General features: G+C 38.7%; 1 protein-coding gene across 1 annotated transcript in view; it reads right to left on the bottom strand.

Moving 5' to 3' along the window:
* Positions 1-1,006: 1,006 nt before the first annotated feature.
* entpd1 (ectonucleoside triphosphate diphosphohydrolase 1) overlaps positions 1,007-25,784 on the bottom strand; it is a 60,468-nt gene continuing 35,690 nt past the window's right edge. Inside the window, 9 exon segments of the mRNA NM_001006795.1 lie at positions 1,007-2,607; positions 4,717-4,854; positions 6,578-6,691; positions 8,756-9,016; positions 10,797-11,030; positions 12,544-12,703; positions 13,679-13,829; positions 21,150-21,267; positions 22,697-22,824. Of these exon segments, the coding sequence (NP_001006796.1) occupies positions 2,401-2,607; positions 4,717-4,854; positions 6,578-6,691; positions 8,756-9,016; positions 10,797-11,030; positions 12,544-12,703; positions 13,679-13,829; positions 21,150-21,267; positions 22,697-22,824 (1,511 nt within the window). The 3' untranslated portion in view covers positions 1,007-2,400.

Raw genomic sequence — 25,784 nt, forward strand, 5'->3', positions numbered from 1 at the left:
CCTTCTGTCCTTCCACCTACATTATTGCCCTGCCCCCTTATACCACTGACTCCCCCCACCCCCCGTGCACCCCAGGCAATTCTAGAGAAGACGGCATAAGCCAGAGTCCTGGTCCACCTCTCTTAGATGCCTTGCAGCTTATTAAACGATTTGGAGACTTATCAGGTCTTTAAATCATCTTGGAAAATCCAACATTTTCCCCACTTATACAGCCATATCCACTGATTCTTTCCCCTCCACCCCAGTAAGATAGTTCAAGTACCTAGGCATAGTAGTACAGAAGGATACATAACATCTCAAATAATTTTCACCTATCACACACTCGCTGGAAATACTTCTACCCACTTGGGTTAAACTTCTACTTAATAGGTTGCCAAGGTTGACAAAACAAGAGGCTAATGGTTGGATTTGGTAACCCATGTGAAACCCCCATTTCAAATTGGGCTCCTCTGATTATTTAGCTCCAGGCCGAAAATGCGATGACATCGGTTACCAAATCCACCCAAGAGCTACTTGTTTTGTGAGGCCACATGAACAGCCTGATGCTGTCTTCTTTGACTGTGCTTCTAAACCTGCCTGAAAGATATCTGGCTGATGCCTGAGTAGATACTGGATGGGGAGACCATGCTTTTGGCTCCATACACCAATATCTAGAGTGACCCAGTTGACAGGTGTAGGGCCAGCTTTGCAGTAGTGAAGTGAATGTGTATAGAGAAGTGTTATGAAATTGTGCTTACTAAGGACAAAGTATTACAAATGTAATAATTATATATATTGTATTGATAAAATGCAGAACAATTTAAGCTGTAGTGGAAATGCTGCTGAGGCACACAACATTTGTAGTATTCTGTATCTCTGTGGAATAGTCAGTTAAAAATTAGATTGTGGTGTAATTCCATAGAAAGCCTCATTTATAAATGCTTCCTACAGAAGCTCAAGAGGAACAAATCTCTTTGTTAAGCAAAGGCACAGTGTCTGCTCCAGTAAAGTACACACAACACAGTGATAACCGAAGTTCTTTTTCTTTATAGAAACATAATTGATTTTGAATACATCAACAATAACAATAGGTTATGGCAGAAGAAGGCAGCAATAGTGCTCAAGAGCGACTACCAGGATTAATGGATAACTTTGCCTCATAGAGGACACCCTCATGCCAATGTGAACCTGTTCCCCTAGCAGTCTTAGCAGTTTGCCAGGAGATTCACAGATATTACCAAAGATTCAATGACTTTTAGTGCCTGCTTGTGTTTGTCTGTCAAACTTGCAGTCTCTGGCTTCAAAGATTGGGGTGTGCAAACTTCAATGGACTTCACTGTCCACCTACTTACCGAACCCATAAAAAGGAGCAGTGGAGCAACGTAAAAGAGGAAACTAAATGTCTAAAAGCCAAAGTGCATGTTAATAGTCACCGACAGTGAATCTTGTGGAGATACTCAGGGGCTGATTTATGTAGCATTAGCAAATGGCAAAGTCTGCTTCTTTGGGAGTAGATTCACAGTATAATGAGGCCATGGCAATGTCCCTAGGATTTCCTTTACAAGATTTGTCTAATTTGAATTCCTATAATAATGCACAGTTATTATATTTCATTGCAATTCTTTTGCTGCATATAGCTTTGATCTTCCATTTGGTATTACAATTGCTGTTGTCCACTGCTTTACTCTGAAGGAAGGAACCTAGGTCTTCACTGTGTATTGTTTCTAAAGATGGGGACTATGTGGAAGCATAAGAATAATAAAGAGCTGAAGCTGGGGGCAGATGCAGTAGCAATATGTACATGTGCATTGTTTAGGAATAGCATCTCTTAAACAACTTAAGAGCCCCTTATCCCAACACACTGAATGCCATTGTAACAATAACCCTACAAAGAATAGTATTGCATTGCAAAGTACATCCAAGATTTAAAATATTGGCCTGTGAACGGCTTCTGAAGACTGGCCTCTACCCAGACCAGAGGCTCTCAACAAGAACTAAGAACAGATTCCTATCATAAAGGAGGAAAACTTATAAAAATGCGCCATTAGCGTGAATCGTGTCTTGTAACCTGAGATCAGTTTTTGAAGTCTCATTGGTACTTTGATTGGTTTTAGTTATTCGCCCACAGACGAACTTCCAATGTTTCCTTCTTCAAAACATAATGCAAGCACGCTTCATAAATATGAAGTGGATAAAACGACCCGTTCGAGAACTGCAACTTAAATCCATGTACAGCAAGAACTGTTCCCAAGAGTTCAAACTGCTTATTTTGTGGTCAGTCTTAATGCGCTTTTGCAAGCTACTTCTCAAGTTCCTCGTTGTAGACACGGACTGCGCTGCCTGCAAGAGGCGTCGCTTAAGTCCGCAGCCAGTGGCATACAGAATAATTTCCCTTTCATTTCCAGTTGTCTTTTACTGTTTCTAGATGATGCCCTTGTGTAGACATTTTGGTTTCCGGAAACTCAGCCAGCAAGTCAAAATAATGCAGACTAACAAAATGGAGAAGAAGACCATAAGTCCAGTGTAACCAGCGTGGGACAGCGGAGGAGAATAAGGCAGCTCTGCAGGGATCATATTGGTCAGGTTCAGCATATAACCAAGTGTCCATCCTGCATCACTGTCTTTGATCTATAAAGTCATAAATGAAAAGATCACAATACAAATTAATGCAGTCACAGAGCGTTTCATAGAGAGGTCATACAGTAGATAAAAATGGCTATCAATGCTACAATAAACCATTAGCAATCTATGAATTTTTTTTTTTTTTTGTTCAGTCAGTGTCAGACCGGGGCACCAAGGTCCCACCACAAAAGTGACTACCAAGGGCCCAACAACCATATTGTAATTTGTTAATGCTGAACTACAATAAATACTACTCTTTCTTCTTCTTCATTTTCCTCCCATCTCGTTGCTTTCTTTAAACTCTCTGTTTTATTCACCCAAGCCTCTTTTAATCACCCCTTCTTTCCCTAAGGCCAAGTTGTTGTCTTCCATTACCATTTTTCTCTCTTTCATTGTTTGCTTTCTCCTTCTTCCACCCAGTCCCCTTCCTGTCTTCAAACTTTTATTTTCTGCTCTCCTTGTATCTTTTTCTATTCAGATTAAATTCTATTCTCTACTTCTTCCATAGATTGCTTCTCTTCATCACAAACTGTTATATATTCACTGTATAGTGCCACACAATCCCTAGGATTGCCTGTCCTGCTGAGCAGTGCTTTTTGCAACTCCAATGCCAAGTTGTTTCCTGCACTGCATTAGTTTGGCATGTTGCATTAGTACTGGCCCATTGGTGCAAAGCCCTAAACGGCACTGCTGTTTGGCAGTAATATAGAAAGCACGCCAAAGATCTAAGCAATGCAGGTAACAATTTTGAAACAAAAAGTAAAGGGCACTAGTCAGAAGAATGGTCCTGCAAGTAAATAGAAATAAGGTCTCAGATGTGTTATTTATTAGTAAAAATGGGAAATGCCAAACCATATTTTCTTAGAAGGTAAGATGAAATAACATCCATTGAGTCCACTGAAACACAGTTAAATTATCTGGATCAGCAGCAAAATACTAATTTAATCTGTCATTGCAATTTCTTTTAAACTAAGCATTGTTTGACCCTCGATTTTTAAAGAATTAAGCTGCTTCCTTTTTCTAAAATGTGATTCTACTTTTAAATCTGCAGATTTATCAAAATAAAATTTTTCTAATTACTTGAGAAAAAAACGCAGCAATAAAAACAGGAACGCGAATATGCCCAAGAATATTCTCAAGAACCACGAATAGTCAGTATTTATAACAGAAAAATGAGGAAAAACATTGAAAAATCACCAGAAAAACCCAGCAAGTAAAAGCTGGCAAGGTCCAATAGAGGTCAATGGGAATTATCTATAAAAACTTTATTTATTTATTTTCCCAAGTTATTAAAACATTCAAGTTTTTTAGCCTCATTAAAAATGAATGGTACAATGTGATTCTCGCCAGCATGCAACTTTTTTTCTGAGAAGTTGTGTGGGAATATATTGACATATTTTTTCTTAAATAATCTAGTATATGAGAAGAAAAGTTACGCAAGGTTATTTTTTTCCACATCTGCCTTTTTTTTCCATGAACTCGAATTTTGATAAATCTGCTCCAAAATGTATATAGAAGACTGAACATTAGTTCAAAAAAGAGGGGTTTTTTGTTATTGTTTAATTAAAACATGTAGAGTTTATCTAAACAATGCAAGTGATGGTTTCATTTTCTATTAACTCCTTTCTCCCATTACCTGTGTGTAGGAGGGAAATTAGTTTCTGCCAAGAACATACATGTGATATAGTGAATAATGCACCTTGAAGTAAAAGGAGTTCCATAACTATATAAAGGCACGAGGCCAAAGACTTTCATACATGTTATGGAACTACAAGATGACTTCTCATATTTAACATAATAGGGTACATTATTTCCTATAATAACAAGTTTTAGTGAGTCATTCATGAGAACTTATATCACTATAACTTATGACATCACTAAGCACTATCTATTAGGATTTAATTTACAGGATATTCATGGCTCTTGTGTATTATAACTATGACTTCCAAACTCTTGTGTATTATAAATACTGTATATAATACACAAGAGCCACGAATACCCTGCAAATCACATGACTCACTGAAACTGGTGCATTATAAAAAATGATCTACCACCTGTTCCCCCTGAATAGACAGTACCGTTTGGCTGCAACAAGAACACATTAGTTATTATTACCTTGCCTAAAAATCTGATATCGTTCCAGTTTTCAGAGCTAAAGCCGTATCCATATTCAAGAAGATTTAATATATATGTTCCAGAAAAACAGTATTCACTCAGGTATTTTTCTTTAATTTTTGGAAAGTCTTTTTTTACCTTAAGAGAAAGAAAAACATATTGTAATAACATAAAGACATTGTAATAGAATATATTGTTTTACTGTTTTTGTTTTGCAACAGTTATTAACAGATATTGCATATGAGTTGATAGACTGTCCCACGTTCCCTTGCAGTTATTGTGCCGAAAAAACCAAACAAATGAAGATAAACTCGTTTTTATTTAATAATAATAATTACTGTGTTTACTGTCTCCATGAGCTAGACTCAGTTTAGAGCTTTACCTTTACATTAATGTTTAATATATTATGTAATGTTAGTCGTGATTTTTATCCAGTCTGATGTTTTAAGTGTTTTCATTTTTTTTGCCTAAACTACCAAAGCCTCATGTAAGCTATCAGTGTGTATAGAGGCTACTTATTTGGCACCCCCAGGAACTTTATGATGCTTGTGTTGCTCCCTATGTCTACATTTGAATGTGGCCCACGAGTAAGAAAGGTTGGAGACCCCTGCTCTATCCTATCCATGTTTCATTCTGACTTCCAAACTTCTTCCTGTTTGCTTGGGAATGTGCTAGATAGCCCTTTAAATTCCATCTTCAGAGTATCATTTACAAAAAAGTGCAAATAGTGGGATCAAAGCACCATGTTTTTTGCATCTTGTCATGGAGCAATTTGTGTGCTGCAGGCTGAGATACAGAACTTTGCCCAAAAAGAAGGGGGATCAAATCACTCTGTATGCTGTGCTGCCATAGAAGGGTTGGTAGGTGGAGAGCACATTGGCCTCCCATGGAATGCCCCAAGCTTGTACGCACAGGTGGGGTGGGCGGTTGCAAGGCGCTTAATAATCGTGACCTTAATGTCTGAGAAAGGCAGTCTTTAAGCACATGGATCCCTTGAACACGTTTTTAATCCTTGGCTAGGAGCATGCCTTAGTGCATCAAGACGATTTTGTGGCCCCTAGCGCTCTTGCAGTTTCACCTTACCCTTAGTAAACAGGACCTTAAATTACTGATCAGAAAATTGTAACGATATTAGAAATAACCTCAGTGCTCTGTGACCCATGGACATAAAGTCAAGTAAAGCCTCATTTACCTTAATATTTGAATACTTTATAGCACGCAGTGTATCGCCCCATCTCTCACGAGGCACCTAGCCGTGCTTAAATATTGTAGCCCTAGGGTGCAAATGACTTTCACACATACATTATTAGGTCATTCTCCCTCCTCAAATCCTTACTCTGCCTTCTGTTAAGCCTATGCTCAGACATAACTCTTTTAATGTGATGAAATGTCCAATTAGCAGTCAACACCAATTGACAGCACTCCGAAACATGCGAGTAAGCATTTTAGATGGTGGCAAGTGAATGAGTGAGATGGAATCTAGGTAAGTAGCAGTGACCAAAATGCTGCATTCACCATAGCCCTAACAGATTCATTTATTCATTATAACCTATTGAGAATGAGAATTCCTAATTTTTCACTGATTTAATTTTTCTTTCTGTAATAATAAGAATTGAACTCTGATGATTACTAAGCAATGTTGAAAACTTACAGTGAGTATTTTAATATTTAAATGTTCATTTATTGGGCAGATTATTGTTTGGGTTTCTTAAGGCTGGAAAACCAAACAGACAGTTGAGACCCAAACAGGCCTTAGAAAAACTGAACTGTTTGGGTCAAAGTGGAACAAGTGGCAACCTTAGCTGATCCACCAGTATCTCCATATCTGCATGTAAGAATAAAACCTTGCTTTATGTCTTACCTCGTCCCATGGTCTGGAGCAGTGTCTTTCTACCGTCTCTTTTACTTTGTCAAGAGACATTTGCTCATTGGTAAGGTTTAAAAAATTCATAACAAAATAATATGCTGAGAATGCCTGGAGCGGGGAAAAAAACAGAATTAGGACTGAATATTAACTACAGCTTTAGTTTACATTTAAAACCTACATATCCTTCCACAGAGTAGCTACAGACCTTGTAGGGGAAAAATCATAAACAGAAACACAACTGACTTTGAAATAATATTCCAGGGTTTCTGTGGCAGGAAAACCACACATACCTGCATTCATGTATAAGGTATTCATTAATTACTTGCACATAAACCCAATATAGAAACCAGTGACTGCCATAGTTCTCTGATGTGTGACCGATATATGCGGATTCTGCTATAGCAGTAAATCCATCACTATAATTTAAATGGGCGGTTCACATATGCTATAGAACTAGCAACTTTGCAAACAGTCTTCATAATTTATTTTTTTATAGTTTTTGAATTATCTGTCTTACTCTTCTACATCTCTCTAGTTCTCAAATAGGGTTCACTGACCCCGGCAGCCAATAAATAAACTATTGCTCTGTGAGGTCACAATTTTATTATTATTGCTACTTTTTAATCCTTTTCTTTCTATTCAGTCCACTTCATTTTCCAGTCTCTAATTCAGACCACTGCCTGGTTCCTAAGGTAAACAAACCCAGCTGCTGAAATTCCAAACTGAACAGCTGCTGAACAAAAAGCTAAATAACTGGAAAAACAAAAAAATTAGCATGTCTACGTCATAGTTAATAGTTAAAGGTGAACAACCCCTTTAAGGGAAACAGAGGAGCAGTTCCCATTCATATATATACATACAGATATGGGCCCTGTTATCCAGGACAAGGAAAGGTAAAAACTACGTAAGCTTTATCAGAAAGGTCTATGTAAATACAGCCATAAGCACTCACAGAGTCCTCTATCAAAAGAAACACAGGATTTCTTGTCTCCTTTTTTGTAAACATGTTCTTAGGTATCAGACTTCCTCTCTTTAGGGCTCCTTCAGGTTTGAGGCTTGAGTCTGCTCAGTTCTGTCCTCTCTCCCTCTCCCCCTTCCATAAGAATGCATAAGAACTCACTACCCCTCCCTTAGGAATGTGTGATCTGAGCTTCCAATGGCTATAACTGCAGCAGGAAGCTAAAATGCTACAATGGCAGCTGCTTAAACAAACAGATGGAGCTTCTAGGGTTCTTTACTCAGGTATGGTAAAGCTTTCTGCACAATAAATATAGTGTTCTAGATGGCACTAACATGGCAAATCTATTGGCAGTAAAATGCCAAAATGACCTTCTCCTTTAATTTGGATCTCCAAGCCTCAAGTCTACTAAAAAATAATTTAAATATTTGTTAAACCCAATAGGATTGTTTTGCCTCCAACAAGGCTTAATTATATGTTAGTCACAATCAAGTACAAGGTACTGTTTTATTACAGGAAATCATTTTAAAAAATGTGAATTATTTAATTAAAATTCAGTCAATGGTAGAATTCCTTCCTGTAAGTTGTACGTTTTCTGGATAATAGGTTTCTAGATAATGGATTGCATACCGGTATATGTGCACACAGGAAATGATAGAACCACCTCACAATTACATAGAAATTATGTTTTTCCAATAAAATTGAAAAACCCACGCTTTCTTTGCAATCCCAACAAAACAATTATTTGGAAATGGTACGCCTCTCTGTATGCTTGCAGGAAAAAAAAAATATATATTCTTTAGCTTTATGCCCTTATTTTCTCATTTCATATGGGTTTTATTTAGAGTTTGATTTCCCAAACAGGCACAAATGTACTCTATCAGGCCCTGAGTAGTAAGACAAATGATATTTTTCCTAGCCTGATGAAGTACCCCATAACTAACTGCATCCCATGAGATCAGAAATCTGTCTGAGCTGGGATTAGCTGAAATGCTGCACGTTAGACATTTGTGTAATACCTGAGTATATTATTTATTTTGGGGGGACCATAGGAAACACATACAATGCACAAAAGGTCGAATTTGACCCTGTGTCACGTTTTTTTTTTAAAAGATTAACAAATCATGAACAGTATCTTCGCCATCTGAGACAACACCTTGGATTTTACTTATGAGTAAGTGTATTAAAAAGTATTTAAAGATGAAAATCCTTACCCCAAATGTGCCATCCAAACTTGGTTGAAAAACCCCATTAAAAGAGCAATGTGAGTAAGTACAATGTGTTCTGTTGAAGATTGCCTGGACATTTCTCTTGCATAGCTGGTAATTGCCAGTGCCTCTAATATCTAAGGTGCTGGGTGCTGTTGGTATCCTCAGTTTAGATATGCAGGGACTACTGTAGAGGTCATTGGTGCTTGCGTTCCTTCTATATCCTGAGTTAAAGCAAGGATCCAAAAGGATGGAATCTGTTGCATCCTGTAATAAATGACAAATGAAATAAGCTGCTAATGGATAAAGTCATATAAATTATAGTACAGTGCAGTAGAACTCTTTTTGCCATGAACCTCTTTTGGGAGGCTTAAAGTGGAAGTAAACATTTTATTGTTGAGGCGGTTTCAGATAAAATATTGTCCACAGTCAAGAGACCCTGATCCTCCCTCTAGGGCAGTGCTCCCCAACCAGTGGCTCATAAGCAACATGTTGCTCAGCACCCCCTTTGACGTTGCTCCCAGTGGCCTCAAAGTAGGAGTCCACATGGAGTTACCAAATAGCCAATCACAGTCCTTGTTTGGCCTCCCCAAAGGCCTTTTCTCATGCTTGTGCTGCTCACCAACACTTGTTTACATCTGCGTGTGTCTTTCAAGTATAAAAGCTTGGGGATCTCTGCTCTAGGGTATTATTTGTACATATCAGTTATGACGCACTGAGACTGTTTTATTTAAAAAAATGATTAATTCGCTACCTTTCTATTGTGCTCAAAAATATACATGAGCACCCAAAATGGAAGCTAAGCCATCTAAAGCAGCAGGAAAAAATGGCTTTCGACTGGTTAATATGATAAAAGGGCAGGTTTTAAAAGGTCAGTACTGACCCATGGATCCTACATGAACCATAAGGGTCTTGGTCTCTTTTTATAGCTAACGTTTTGCTCCCATAGGCACCTTTTCTTCCTCCTCTCAAAGCTTTGTGTTTGGAAAAAAAAGGCATCTGTACCCAGAAACATGAAGAGAAATCAAATCCTGAATCTGAGAAGATGCTAACTTAGATGATATAAATAACCCTCATTATCATAACAGCATTGTTGCAGGCATTGGCAAGTAAATATTTTCACTGTAAGTTAAGCAGTCAGAACCATTTATGAAACCCATCTAAGAATATATATAAATCATCAGAGCAATTTATTGGAACAATTATGATTAAAATACATCCACTATTTGAGGCAAGTTCTATGGTATCTCAGTACAGATTTCAGAATCTGGAGAAAAGGCAATGATAAAAACGTAATTGTTGCAATTGTGTAGCAAGCAGGAGAAAATTGGCAAAGCTGCGCTGAATAAATGGGACGTTTCTGATCCCATTACAATTGGCTTTCGAGAATAGTAAGATAAACTGAAGCCAGTTTAAATCACAAGTTTACATAACTTGGGAGGCAGCAATAAAATTCCAATTGTCACCATTTTTAGCAGTTGTACAGAAAAGTTGTCAAAAGTGTTGGGAGATTTACTGCCGAGCTGGGCCTAACATCTGAGAGGTCATTCTTTCTATGTCTTGCTCTATGTTTCCAGTTTCCACTTCCGAATCCTACATCCAATATCCAGCCCTTGGCACTTCTTACAATGGAGGCAAGTTAAGGTCCAATTCTGTCTGACAGTTCAATGAGCTGTCATTTGTAATCTTGAAACCAAGCTGCGCAGATTTTGGTGCAAAGAAACTTTAATTTAATAATATGCCTGGTACATTTATACCGAGTGCTTTATTAAAACCTGGTTCCGAGGCCTCCTAGTACAGTAGGGTCCTTTGACTAAAATTGCAGATTTTCATACCGGCATGTTTAGTATTCTCTCACATATCCCTTGGGCCAGGGCTGGAACTAGGGGTAGGCAGGAGACTAAATTATTTGCTTAATATTGACTCTGAAAGATGGCCTTCCTGCAATTCAAAGTTTTCTGGATATCAGGTTTTCAGATAAGAGATCCAATTTAAACAATATTATTAAACCATGTTCAGTATAGCTGTATAGTAGATCAATACATACCTTTATACTATTAGCTATCTGAAGGCGCAGAGCTTGGTCCTTTCCATAGCAGAGAAAGCTGTGTGTATAGATATCATAGGATTTTCCATAAAGGCGGAAGTGCAAGGAATTTTCTTGGGATTCAATCTCTCTTTTGGACTCAAAGGTGATCTGTGTTGAAGCACCTCCAAGATCCAGTGCACCGGAAGTTTCAGTGGGTTTGAAATTTGGTATATATTTGAACCAACCTGAATCCTATGAAACAAGGAAAAATAATAGTGTTTTGAAGCAATAATACCAGTATGTGTCTGTAAAAGAAATTCATTTACATTTTCCTGAAAGAAAATAACTGTAACAATTGCAGTTTTTCCTCTAATTCAGAGTAGGACTCGGGTACCCGAGGCAAGGGCCCACCACCAACTCCCAGACCGGCCCCACTCACCGGCCCTGGGCCCTTCCCCGCTCCAGTGCTTACTTTGCTGTCAGGCCACAATGCCAGGGAAAACAATAAAAGGGGTGGTTCACCTTTACATTTACGTTCAGTATCAATTCTAAGCAACTTTTCTATTGGTTTTTGTTATAGTTTTTCAATTATTTGCCTGCTTCTTCCAACTCTTTGCAGTCTTTAAATGGGGGTCATTGACCCCAGCAGACAAAAAGCTATTGCTCTGTGAGGCTGCAGTTTAATTGTTATTGATACTTTTTGTAACTTTTTTTTTTCTCTTCAGGCCCCTCTCCTAATCATATACCTATCTCTCATCCAAACCACTCCCTGGTTGCTAAGGTGCTTGGAAAGATAAGTACTAAAAAAGTAAAAATAGGAATAAAACTTTAGAAATAATGTTTTGGTTGCTGGAGTGCATGACCTCCAATGGACAACGAAAACTAGGGAAAAAATTAAAGGGGAACTTCAGCCAAACATGACTTTTTGAAAAGTACACATTATTTCAAGGAACTTTGCACTATACATCAGTTAAGAAATATGCAGCCTTTTCATGATTATTAATGTAATAATATGGTTTGGAACAGTTCCCTAAGCCTGGTCCCTGTTCCCCTGCTGATCTGGCTGACTACTTTGAGGCTCAAATAAAATGTAACAGTAGTCGACTGTCCTCAGCCTGCATTCTCCCAATCCCAAAATTCCCTGCAAACGTGATGTCAATAAGGAAAGATTGGTCGCAGTGCAAAGCATTGTGGGTTATGTAGTTCCTGCATGCTGTCTGTAAGCTGTGGAGAAGTTACAATTTGTAACATCAATGTTTTAGTTCCTCCACCCCTGCCAGGATTTCAAACGATGCAGAAACGGAGAACTGTTTTGCAGCTGGATTTCAGCATATAAAAATGGTATTTATTTATACTTTTTTTTTTAAGGACCAGATTACAGTGATTACAGTGATAGGCATATTAGGGGGTTCTCTCTTGTGTGGGGCTCTTTAACAAATTTTGGTGTGTAAGCTCCCCTTTAAAAAATGAAGACCAATTAGAATATTGCTAAGAATAGGGCATCCTATGGCATATCTAAAGGATGAACTATGTTTTTGAACAAATGGAAAAAAATATCATCTGAAAGTGTGACGATGCTGGGAAACAATGGGTAACGCCAGGCACAGAGAGACTACAGAGAGATTACAGAGATCAGGCATGGGAATATAACGTGTAGTTACTGCCTACTGATCCCCAACTTCCCACTCTTCATTTAAATTGCACAAAGCACAGAACCCCCCACTGACGGCTTTGTAAGAGCAGTACGCCAAAAGCAGAAATTAACCTGGATAAAGTTTCCAAGCAGATAATTAATTGTGATCCATCCATAAGCGCCTTCTTCTTGTCCTGTAATTATTCTGGCACCCTGAAAATCAAACGGAAAGGAACGCAGCGTATTTTCCACTGAAGACAGGACTTCCTCAGCCATTGTTGCATTAGTTAGCCTGTGAGTCAGAAAATACACTCTGTTACACTCAATAGCAATTTTGGTAAAGGGAACTGGAAGATGACGGCTTTTAGACTCCCGTGGCTTTACTATTGCACGTATTCCATTTTGCCTAAAGAACTTCCTATTGGGTGGATTTACGCCAATAACTTTTTAAAAAACACAACGTAAAAATGTCATGTGCCCTCAAAGGAAAACTTTACCCCCAGAATGAATATTCAACCAACAGATAGTTTATATTATGTTACGTGATCTATTAAAGAATCTCACCAAACTGGAATATATATATCAGTAAATATTGCCCTTTTACATCCTTTCCCTTGATGTGATGGGCTGTGTGCTTCCTTAGAGATCACATGACCAGAAATAATGCAGCTCTATCTGTAACAGGAAGTAGTGTGGGAGCAAAAGGCAGAACTCTGTCCATTCATTGGCCGATGAGGCCTAGCATGTTTGTGTGCCTTGGCTTGTTTGTGTGCACTGTGAATCCTATGATTCCAGGAGGCGGCCCTTAATTCTTAAAATGGCAATTTTCTATTTAGGAGTACCCAATAGAACATACTACTAAAAAGTATATCTTTATGCAATATATTTTTATTGAGACCTAAATTGTTTGGGGGTATAGTTTTTCTTTAAGGCACTGCACCCCATGCTGCAATTCTGTAGAGGTCAGCGATCCCTACTTCAGGCAGCTTTCACATTCTCATGTAGCAGGAAGCTTTGTGCTTGTACAGTGCTATTCTCTATGCTCCCCTTACTGTACCAATCTCATGAAATTAAGTTTGTCACACACTCAGACTCGCCAGTTCTGCACATTCTGCCAAAGCCCATCTGGGCCCTGGACACCCCAGTCCAACCCTGGTATGGTCTAAATCAAGACAAAATTTCCTACTTTATAAAGTGCACAAGACAACATGGGATTTTTATAGTAATGACAGTTATGACAGTAATATTCTGAGAGACATTCTCATACCTGAGCAAACGCATTCCTGCTGTGGCCCCTAAATAAACTGGTGTCTCCCTTTGCTGCTTCTCAGGAATGACCTGACGGGCTTTATTCATACACTTCTGTAGAGAAAGACCGGCCTTCAGTGGCTCGTGGCCATAACTGGATATACCGTTGCCTTTCATAGGGAAAAGAAACGCATTATGAGAAGAGATTTAAGTTTCATGCATAAAACTGAAAACATAATTTACGCTTCATTTAGATGTGCATTTCATTTCTTTAACAATCCCCTCTAGTGGAGTTTGAAGCACATTCACTGGGCAGCCCTCTGTATTACTGTAACATTGTGCATCACAGGTATATAGTACTGGCCAGTAGTGTGAAAAGACACAGGCAGATGCGTTCAACAAGTTGGAAGTTTTCCTTGGCATGGTTTCTCACTGTTTATTCTCATGTGCCAGGTTTATCCTAAGATGACATAAAGAGATCTCCCCATTCTGAGCCAAATTAAAAAAATGTGTCTGCTGAGCTTCCCATTATGTCTGATATGAAACATGCAAATGTCTTCAAGGTTTTTTTTGTCAGCCAACTGTTGTCTCATACACAGGATTTATAGTTATGCAACACGTAAGGCTGACGCACTAGGCAGCACTGAAATAAAGCATATTATATTTGCAACCACACCTCTTTAAAACAGGATATATATTAAAGCTTCATGTTGCACTGCATTGTCTGTTAATAAATGATTTCCATTTAGAAACCAAAACCATAAGCATTTCTAAGAAAAATTTTTGTATTTTTTGGGTTGATTTATTAACACAAGTGTTAAACCGCACCAGGGCATTTACACAGAGCAACCAATCAGAACTTTCCTTTCTTAAAGAGGTGGTTCACCTTTAAGTTAACTTTTAGTATGTTATAAAATGACCAATTCTAAACAGCTTTTCTTTTGGTCTTCATTATTTATTTTTATGGGGTTTTTTTTAATCCTCTGCTGATTGTTTCCATCTTGCAAATGGGAATCACAGACCCCAGCAGCCAAATAACTATTGTGAGATTACAGTTTTATTGTTACTTTTTATAACTTATTTTCCTGCTCAGGTCTTTTAATATACCAATCTCTTATTCAAACCACTCCCTGGTTGCTAAGGTCATTTGGGTCCTAGTAACCAGATAACAACTGGAATTCCACACTAGAGAGCTGCTGAACAAAAAGTAAAATAACTAAAAAAAACTACAAATAATAAAAAATGAAGACCAACTCCAAATTGTCTCAAAATATAACTCTCTACATCATACTAAAGGTCAACTCAAAGATGAACAAACCCTTTAACAAGTTAGTTTCAATCATTTTTATTGGGATTTTTTAAACATTATAGCCAAATAAAGGCATTAAAATATTTTCAAACATTAATATTTACATTATGCAGAAAAATAATCTGCAGTACAAATAATAACAGCCGTTGAAAACTTATACATTCAGTATTGGTCAACATATGATAAAATATGATATAATATAATATTGTTGGTTAAGAAATTTGTTATGTACACGTATATTTATACCCGTATACTAATCACGCGTTGAAAACGTGCAAAGCGCGTATAAACTGACACTACTGAGATCCTAGGGGTCGCATCCATCTAAGGATTGATTGAACATAGTCAAGCTGTATCATTAAAGGGGAACTATCGTGAAATTAATAATCATTAAAATGAATCATCACATAAAGTTATGAAAGTCTCTAAATATAATGTATTAAAAATTTTATACAGTTTTTAATATATATCAGTTTTCACAGTGCTCCCTCTAGCAGCTGCTTCTCTCAGCCCTGCTCCTAGCCTGCTATGAAGTCGGAGTCGGGTTTAGCTAACTGACAGGTATGCCATTCTCTCATTGGCCGCCAGTGCTGTCAATCTGGAGCTAAGGAAAGCCAGCATCAGTAGTTCAATGGCTTCAGAGGCTCCGTTTGAATGCAAAACTCCTGCCTGCTCTCTCCTTTTGCAGTGCCCTCTCCCTAGAAAGGTTTGTAAGAAGTAAATCAGTGGCTGGTGAATATTACATACAGGGCATTCAAACTGGGACATCAGCGTGTCTCACTGCTCAGCTAAAAGCATGTGCTGTGAAGGGGGGGGGGAACTACTTCTGACACAGTCGGGGGAAGGGGGAAGTTGAAGTAGAGGCAGGAGTTTTGCAGAAATCTGTCCCTGAACGGAGAGAGGAGCCTTTTGCAGCAGTGACCTACCAATGCTGGTTTGTAATGCACACGCTGTTGGGAGGGGGCGGGGTCAGGAGAGAGCAGGAGTTTTCTGTGAAGATTTCAGAGAAGGGACAGAGCTAAAGTTGCTGCCTTTAGGTGCCTTTTGGGAGAGGGGAGAGTTGTATATCTCTGGGTGTTTGTGTGTATGTGTATCATTATCAGTGTGTGTGTGTGGGTATATTTGTATGTATCTGTGTGTGGGTATATTTGTATGTATCTGTGTGTGTGTGTGGGTATATTTGTATGTATCTGTGTGTGTGTGTGTGTGTGGGTATATTTGTATGTATCTGTGTGTGTGTGTGTGTGGGTATATTTGTATGTATGTGTGTGTGGGTATATCTGTGTGTGTGTGTGTGTGTGGGTAAATCTGTGTGTGTGTGTGTGGGTAAATCTGTGTGTGTGTGGGTAAATCTGTGTGTGTGTGTGTGGGTAAATGTGTGTGTGTGTGTGTGGGTAAATCTGTGTGTGTGTGTGTGGGGGTAAATCTGTGTGTGTGTGTGGGTAAATCTGTGTGTGTGTGTGTGGGTAAATCTGTGTGTGTGTGTGTGGGTAAATCTGTGTGTGTGTGTGTGTGTGGGTAAATCTGTGTGTGTGTGTGTGTGTGTGGGTAAATCTGTGTGTGTGTGTGGGTAAATCTGTGTGTGTGTGTGGGTAAATCTGTGTGTGTGTGTGTGTGTGTGTAAATCTGTGTGTGTGTGTGTGTGGGTAAATCTGTGTGTGTGGGTAAATCTGTGTGTGTGTGGGGGTAAATCTGTGTGTGTGTGTGTGTGTAAATCTGTGTGTGTGTGTGGGTAAATCTGTGTGTGTGTGTGTGTGTGTGTGTGTGTAAATCTGTGTGTGTGTGTGGGTAAATCTGTGTGTGTGTGTGTAAATCTGTGTGGGTGTGTGGGTAAATCTGTGTGTGTGTGGGGGTAAATCTGTGTGTGTGTGTGTGTGTGGGTAAATCTGTGTGTGTGTGGGTAAATCTGTGTGTGTGTGTGTGTGTGTGTGTGGGTAAATCTGTGTGTGTGTGTGGGGGGGGGGTAAATCTGTGTGTGTGTGTGTGTGTGTGTGTGTGTGTGTGTGTGGGTAAATCTGTGTATATGTACGTGTGTGGGTATATCTGTGTGTGTCAGTCCGTGAATCTATGTGTGTCTTTCTGTGAGAGAGAGTGAGAGAGTGTGTGTGTGTGTGTGTGTGTGGGTAAATCTGTGTGTGTGTGTGTGGGGGTAAATCTGTGTGTGTGTGTGGGTAAATCTGTGTGTGTGGGTAAATCTGTGTGTGTGGGTAAATCTGTGTGTGTGTGTGTGGGTAAATCTGTGTGTGTGTGTGTGTGGGTAAATCTGTGTGTGTGTGTGTGTGGGTAAATCTGTGTGTGTGTGTGTGTGGGTAAATCTGTGTGTGTGTGTGTGTGGGTAAATCTGTGTGTGTGTGTGGGTAAATCTGTGTGTGTGTGTGGGTACATCTGTGTGTGTGTGTGTGGGTAAATCTGTGTGTGTGGGTAAATCTGTGTGTGTGTGTGGGTAAATCTGTGTGTGTGTGTGTGTGTGTGTGTAAATCTGTGTGTGTGTGTGGGTAAATCTGTGTGTGTGTGTGTGTGTGTGTGTGTGTACATCTGTGTGTGTGTGTGGGTAAATCTGTGTGTGTGTGTGTGTGTGTGTGTAAATCTGTGTGTGTGTGGGGGTAAATCTGTGTGTGTGTGTGTGTGTGGGTAAATCTGTGTGTGTGTGGGGGTAAATCTGTGTGTGTGTGTGTGTGTGGGTAAATCTGTGTGTGTGTGGGTAAATCTGTGTGTGTGTGTGTGTGTGGGTAAATCTGTGTGTGTGTGTGGGGGGGGGTAAATCTGTGTGTGTGTGTGTGTGGGTAAATCTGTGTATATGTACGTGTGTGGGTATATCTGTGTGTGTCAGTCCGTGAATCTATGTGTGTCTTTCTGTGAGAGAGAGTGAGAGAGTGTGTGTGTGTGTGTGTGTGTGTGTGTGTGTGTGTGTGTGTGTGTGTGTGTGTGTGTGTGTGTGTGTGTGTGTGCAAAGAAACCCTTACAATGGGCCAACTGCGTATGCAACCTCACATGGGAAAAATAACCTCTGTTGTGTAACATTTGCCTAAAAAAAATAAACTTCAGATTTGTAAATGTTTTTTCCCAAATCTGTGTTTGTGGTTGTAATTCCTACTCTGAACCCTGAGGGGAGTTACCAAGGTCAAGTAATTAATTACTGTTTGGTATGGTACAGGGTTGGCCAAGTGTTACACTAAGGCTACTGCTACGCAGGGCTGGATTGTCTGAACGAAGACCAAGAATCAGCCCCTTCACTGGCATCAGCCTTCTTACTTGCCTGTGCCCGGTACCACTGCTATGTACAGAGTGCACACACGCAGTGGATTTCAGCTCTGAAATGTGTGAGTATGCATTTAGGAACTGACACGTGTGCGCACCCTGGACAAAGCAGTGGTACCGGGCGCAGGGAAGAAGGCGGATGCCAGTGAAGGGGCCAATTCTCTGTGTTTTTCCATATGTTTTTCAATAGCCTTATATGAGAATGTAATGTAATGCAAATTCAGGGAATGTAATGCAAATTCAGGGAAAATTCATATGCACTATTTTCATTTAGGGTCTATACATCCAACATACTTTAGCAAGAAATTGTATTGAGATGTGGCAAATTGCAACATTTTTAAACGTTTTTCAGAAAAGTCATAAAAACCACTAAATTTAGGAGAGCTTTGCAGATTGGTACTTTGGTGTAAAAAAAGACTCTTTAACCTTTTTGGATTTGTCAGATTGTGTACTTTCCAAAAATATGTGGTTTTCAGGGGTCACCCTACATTTCTGCAGCTTTTACCCCACATAAAACTGCCATGTGTTTATGAATTAGGTAAAGGTAAGCCATGAAATTAGTGTGCACAAGGTATATTTTGGGGTCTCTAAGTGCCATGTGCTTTGATAAACCTATGTACAGTGGGCATCAAACTGTTCAGTAGACCTCTGGGGTTCATATTTAGGATGTTTTATCTTGGTACCTAATCACCTGTAGAAAATAAGAGGCTGGCTATTGGAGGTTTTGAGGTGATTTTTGGAAATGTCATAAAAATCGGTAAACTTAGAAAAGCTTTGCAGCTTGGTACTTTGGAATGTGTACTTTCCAAAAATATATGGCTTACAGGGGCAAGCACACTTTTTACTAGCTTTATCCCACATATAATGATGTAAATGTGTTGATTTTGCAGGAGCTGAAATGACAGAAATAATTAATCATATGGGGGTATGTTCCCATTGGGGCCCCTACATGCCACCCACATACTTAGGTAAACCTATACATATTGGTCATCAAACTGGCGTTCATATTTAGGGTGTTTTCTCTTGGTACCTAGTGATTTGTGGGAGATAAGTTGCTGCAAAGTGGAAGCTTTGAGGTGTGGAAGGATGCTTTGCCTTCAGCATAGGGGAGGGCGGGACATTGTTACTGGTTTTGTGACATCACAGCACGTTGTTGCCACTCCCATTCAGCAATCCCTTGAACTGACTCTGTGAGAAAGGCTTCTAATAGTCTGTAATCTTATTTCTTTTATTTAAAAAAGTAAGCATTTTTGGTAAACAAATATATTTGAGAATTTTATTATTTTGATTATATCTATCCATCTGAAAAATTTAATTTTCACGATAGTTCCCCTTTAAGAAATTTTGCTTCACCAAAAATATAGAGCAATATTTTACTATAATAAATTGATATATCCCAATAAGGAAGTATACATATAGTAAAAACTATAACTACAACTACACCTAATACTACAACTAATGAAGTTGTATTCAATTGCTAAGAGTTAAGAACAGTACGCTCTCCTCATAAATTATTGTGTTATGCAGAGTACACAACTGGAAAAGTCAAACCCTTTAACAAGTTAAGGACTTCATTGCTAACTGTTTATGTTGCTAACTGTTGGTATATGAGCCCCTGTGTTGTGTTTTCAAGGACCTGCTGCATGAGTGGTAGGGTTGCCAGGTCAGCCCTTTAAAACAAAAAATACTCATGCAGCAAATGTAAATGCCAATAAGTACACAGTTTACTAAACATTCGAGATTTTACTTTGCAATGATTGGTGTTCACGTAGTATTTGATCATTGATTTCTTTCACAGATTGCTAAACAGGCTCCGATGTTTGTCACAACCATTACAGCATTGGTCCCCAAACTATGGGACCCCCAGGGGCCATTGGGCCAAAAACAATTGTTAAACAGCCCAAGGCAAAAAGCAAGTAGGATGAGATTTGGTGAGAAAGCTACTTAATAATCAACAAAAATCAATTCTAAAGGCCAGGTTAGGTATATTTGGAGGCGAACAATTGCCATTCTACACATGTTGCTGGGAGCCTTGCAGGATGCCCTGAATGTATCGGTTATACTTTAGTAAAAGTCAGAAATGGGCTTGACCAAAATTCTGAAAACTAATGATGAAGCAACTGAAATAGTGTTGAAATAGTGAGACAGCAGGTTCACAGCAAAATTATCAGCTCAAGAGTGAGAAAGAAAAGAGCGCTCTGATAATACAAAGGAATACTATCACATGGAAATTGTGAGCTGTTTGAGATTAGATTACTGAGACAAGCACCATAGCCCCATGTGTCCAAGCACAGATAAAGGACAAAGTAGTACAGTTTGCAATAAGTGTGACATGGTTTTCTTTAGACATATCGATAAACAGTACAAAAGAAGGCTGAAAAAAATGGACATTTGTGAAAAAAGTCTGTTTACTGAATTGGTATGCTATGATCTGTAAATATGACAGGATGGAGTTCAAGAATAGCATCTTATATATTAGAAATGCAGGTATCTAACATTTTCTGCTATTATTTGCCTATAACAATGCACCTCTCTCCTTGAGGTTAGCCAGTAAAGAATTTAGATGGTACCAGGACTTCTATGCAGATTTAGGCACTAGGGTTAGGGTGCTGGGTTAATTTTGGTGCTGTTTCCAAGGGTAAGCAAGATGCAAAAATGTCAGGAAACACAAAATCAGAGAACAGAATGCTAAGTAACCCTCCCTCATGTGGGCCCCAATGTCTTCTGCTCTCTTTCCTTATAGCTAAAGTATAGGACTGAAAATGGCACGGAAAAGGCTGCCAAAAACTAATTACAAGTCCTAACAGGAGCCTGTAATTTACACTTCCACTACTCCACTTGCTGTATTGCCATCATCTTGTAATTGTGTGCAATGTAATAGTAGTTTAAAAACAAAAATATAAAAAAGGAACAATTTACCAACCTTCAACTTTGCACTCGTTTATCTGCTGTACAACACCGGTGTCATTTTCCTTTTCTGCCGGCCATTCATATATATACACACTGGTATGGGACGAACCAGCGTCCAGCACAATGCCATACTGCAAAAAGAGCAGATAACCATTATGATAAATCTTGGGCAGTTTGTTCTATCGATGCACCCAATCCAGGATTCTGGATCCTGAATATTTAGGGTATATATTTGATCCAATGAATCCAATGTTAAAGTTCTATACAACGGAACCTGCCAATGTTTTGTTCACAGATGATACCTTTTTTGTATGTATGTCAACTTAAAATATGCATATTAGTGTTTGCATTCTGTTCAGAGCTTAGCTGAATGTTTTGGATTAGGTATTCAGCCAAATCCAAAATCGATTCAGTGCATCCCTAGCTTTCACATTTCATTTTAACAACACTATAAGCAAAACAGCAATAAAGGAAGTCAGTGTCCAAAGCGTAAAAAAATTGCTGATTGCGTTTTTTGCCCTTTGCTCATTGCCTTCCTTCCTGTAAATGACATGATCCATTTATATATAAAACACATTGACCCATCATTACAGAACATGAGACAAACTCATGTTACACCTTAGTAACCTGGCTAGAGTGGGTGGAGCCTTGCTAAACTAGGCCTCACTAGTTTTTGTTAAGCTTATGAGTTCCTTTATTTATATATGTATATATATATGCACACATATAGCTACATCTTTTTATAAAGGGCATCTAAAACCAATAAAATAAATGAATGCTTCTCTGAATATTTTTCCAATTTACATTCATTTCCAGTTTTTTGCCATTTTTGAGATATTTGCATTTTCAGACTGCTAATACTAGACTTTTGTCAGCAGTCTAAGGCTATTATGATCTTAAAACAACAATTTGTTTAGTGTAAATATCAGTATATAGAGTGATCTAGGTCAGTGTATAGATAAGTTTGTATGTGTATTTATGTGCATTGGGGTTCATTTGAAGGTACTGAACTTGATGGACTTGATGGTCATTTTTAAACCTAAATCCAACTCAAACCCAGTCACTAGGTAGGGGTTCCCCCTGAGGTGGTTTTAGAACAGTTTATCCTCTGTGGAACTTGGAGAGGTTTCAAGCAGAAAAGACTGGGAAAAATGTGAGTGGCTATTGGGTAGAGGTGTAGATTTAGAGGACTATTTGCAGGGAATGTATGAGAAACCAGGGATGGAAGCTTTCCTATTTCCATGTGTTTTTATTCTTGTCACGAGTGTTTCATGGCTTTGGTAGTCAGCAATACTCAGTTACTTTTATATGTGAGTCATCTAGAGTCTAAAAGCTATTGTGCTCACAGTGCTGTAACTATATGGGCTGTAGCTCCAAATGTAGGCATGGCAAATGTTCTCTATATTGAAGGTAGTTACCTTTAACATTTGCCATGCCTACATTTGGAGCTACAGCCCATCACTAAAATTTCCTAGCTATGCAGATTCATTTTGTAAACTTTTCAAGGAATACAATTTACATGTAAATCAGACAATAATGATCAGCCTTTATTTGTTTTACCTTAATATTCTTTGGAAGAGGTTTATTCTGCACTACTGCAATTGCGACTAAAGAGATAACACCCAAGACAAACAGAGCTCCTAGGAAGATTATGACTTTTTTGTGCCATGTCTTCTTCTGTTTTACAGCTGCAACAAAGGGGAAAATGTGATCAGAGCCTTTGTACAGAAAGCAGGAGTTTCCACAAGGTTATGCCATTATAATATATTTTGAGATCTGTACACCTGTCCAAGACCTATAACATTTTGGGTAGTTTCACTTCTACGATGGCAGAAGAAAGCTGTGCTTTTAAGAAAGAAATGATAGGGGAGGGCACATTGGAAGAAAGTACAATTAGAAATACTGCTCATCTATGGTTAAGTCATCCTCACCTAAAGGCAACCTGTGGAACAATGTGCATACCTTGACCGTAAGGCCAAAAAGACGGGGAACTCTGAATCAACTGTTATGAATTCTGTGGTTTGGTTGCAGAGCATTAAGGCTATTTACTGTTTCCTTTATACTTACAGTTACCTGTAGTTTAGAAAAAGAGACTTCATATCACAGAATATTTATCATGATGATGCAACTGAAGAGTGTGCTTCATCTAGACATGTAAGAAATGGCCATCCAAACTGTCTCCCTAGCTGCTAAACTAGACCACCTCTGTAGCCCCAACACCCATCACACATGCATCCAAAATGTTAGGCACCCCCAAGTGACTTTAATCGCCTACCTGTTACCCCGGGCTGGTGCCCCTGTTGGGAGAGAACAGCACCAGCCCGGGGTAGCTGCGAGCGCTTCCTCCTTCCTGTATCGCCGCGCGCATGCGCAGTAAAGTGAAAAGCTGAACTTTAACAGAGAAGTCGGCTTTTCACTCTATTGCACATGCGCCTGACTCAAAGTCACAGAAAAATTCTAGTTTTAGTCTGCCCCATAATAAAAGTGTTTCTAAGTCTGGCAAGCTAGTGTATTTTTCTGTTCATAGGAAAATTTAAAGTCAGTAAAAAATTAGGAGTGACAAAAACTGTGCGATTGTGCGTTTTGCATAGCTTTCATCAGATATTGTATTTTTTATGCATTCGATTCATTCCTTTATTTGGGTTGTTTATTTTATCACCATGGAGTTTTTGGCAGGCCAAGTTATCATTATAACTAAATCAAAGAGAAAAAGAAGCACATTAAAGCACATTTACATGGCACATTCCCTAAAACTTAAAGAACCGGTTACACCAAAAAATGCAAAATATTAATTTAATTTGCCATACTATTTATTTCCCATAAATACAAGAAAAAATATTTTCTTTTTTTTGAAATTATGTTAACTATCAGTTCTCTTGTGTTTATCAATTTATTGTTATAGGATCAAAAAATCAAAGGATCAAAAATTTAGTTGAGTTTCCTATTCTATGGCCACTGATGCCAAAGCCACTACATAGGGGTTATACATACAGTCAGGGGCGCTGCTGCCATGAGGTGGCCCATAAGTTACCAGGTGCGGCAAAAAGGCGCTCTCTGCACTAGCTATGCAGCCCCTTCCCCAATACCCCCATCCCGGCACTCTACAGGTAAGCGCGGGGGGACCAAGGGGGCGGCATCGCTAAAGCCTCCTGAGGCACGCAGGAAGACATGGAGTGAGATGTGTGTGTGTGACCAAGGTACTCTTGCACTGTAAAAATTAAGTAATTTCAATTATGTTTATACCAAACATACGCAACTGAGTTTTCATTCCTTAAGAACATCAACTTGTAAAAGGTTTTGGGGAAATGTATTTTGTCCTGCTGGTCTGTACTTACATAATATACCTACCAGGTAAATGCGCTGAGATATTGAACCATAGTATGTTGGTCCACTATTGGTCAAAGCCAAAGGGAGAGTGAATGTTCAGCAATACTAGTAGTTATGCCAATGATGCCAATATAAAACACTGCCCGTTGTGCCGCATATATTTGAGGCATGAAAGTACTAAATTGGATACATTAAGCACAAATTAGCAGGCACATTTTTTACTTAATTCTTCAAGATTTTAATTAACATCTTTTACATAATATATAAAGATAAGATTTTAGGGAAAGTACCATGTCAAATGTTGAACATGTGAGAACTATGTCGGAAAAGCTCGGCAGTGCCTGGAATCAATAATACCTTTGTTATGATTATGTACATGGGCTCTGAGGATTAGTAGTCAAGGCAGCAAACAACAACAGATATTAATCTATTCATAACACTGCCAGCAGCAGCTATACAGAGCTCATCTTCTACCTCTACGTAATCTGTATTGTGTTCATTCTTGGATATCTGAAGCCCTACTTCTTTTACTCACACTGCTCCAATCTGACTGGAATTCTTTTTCATCTTATTCTACTTGAAATCTGTCAGGGCAGGGGGTCTGGCTCAAATTTAAAGGGGTAGTTCACTTTTAAATTAACTTTTAGTATGATGTAGACATTGATAGTCTAAGGCAGTTTTCAATTGGGCTTCAATTTTTTTTCAAGTATTCAGCTTTTGTTCATCATCAGTGCCACACAGTTAGAAGGACTAAGGCAGTAACAGCGCCTGGCTCTTCCACCTTTCAGGTGCTCCTCTGCTGGTTATTACAGGGGATACATTATCTTTTTCAGAAAGCTATTTATATATATAATTGTAGCCGATTAATATTCTCTGTTATTGCTAGGAGATGCTTTACTCAAATGTTTCAAAAAATTTTTTCAGTACAGGTATCGGACCCCTTATCTGGAAACCCATTATCCAGAAAGTTCCAAATTACAGAAAAGCCATCTCCCATAGACTCCATTTTAATCAAAAAGTTAAAATTTTAAAAATGATTTCCTTTTTCTCCTTAATAATAAAACAGTACATTGTACTTGATCCCAACTAAGATATAATTAATCCTTATTGGAGGCAAAACAATCCTATTGGGTTTAATTACTGTTTAAATAATGTTTTTAGCGGAGTTTAGGTAGGAGATCTGAATTATGGAAAGACCTCTTATCCAGAAAACCCCAGGTCCCGAGCATTCTGGATAATGGGTCCCATACCTGTACCAGTAAATCTTTGGCATTATTGCTTTTAAATGATTACCATAACCAGCAATGGACTTGCTCCCCCT

Source organism: Xenopus tropicalis, chromosome 7 (genome assembly GCF_000004195.4).
Source record: "Xenopus tropicalis strain Nigerian chromosome 7, UCB_Xtro_10.0, whole genome shotgun sequence".
In the NCBI taxonomy this organism is placed as follows: Eukaryota; Metazoa; Chordata; class Amphibia; order Anura; family Pipidae; genus Xenopus; species Xenopus tropicalis.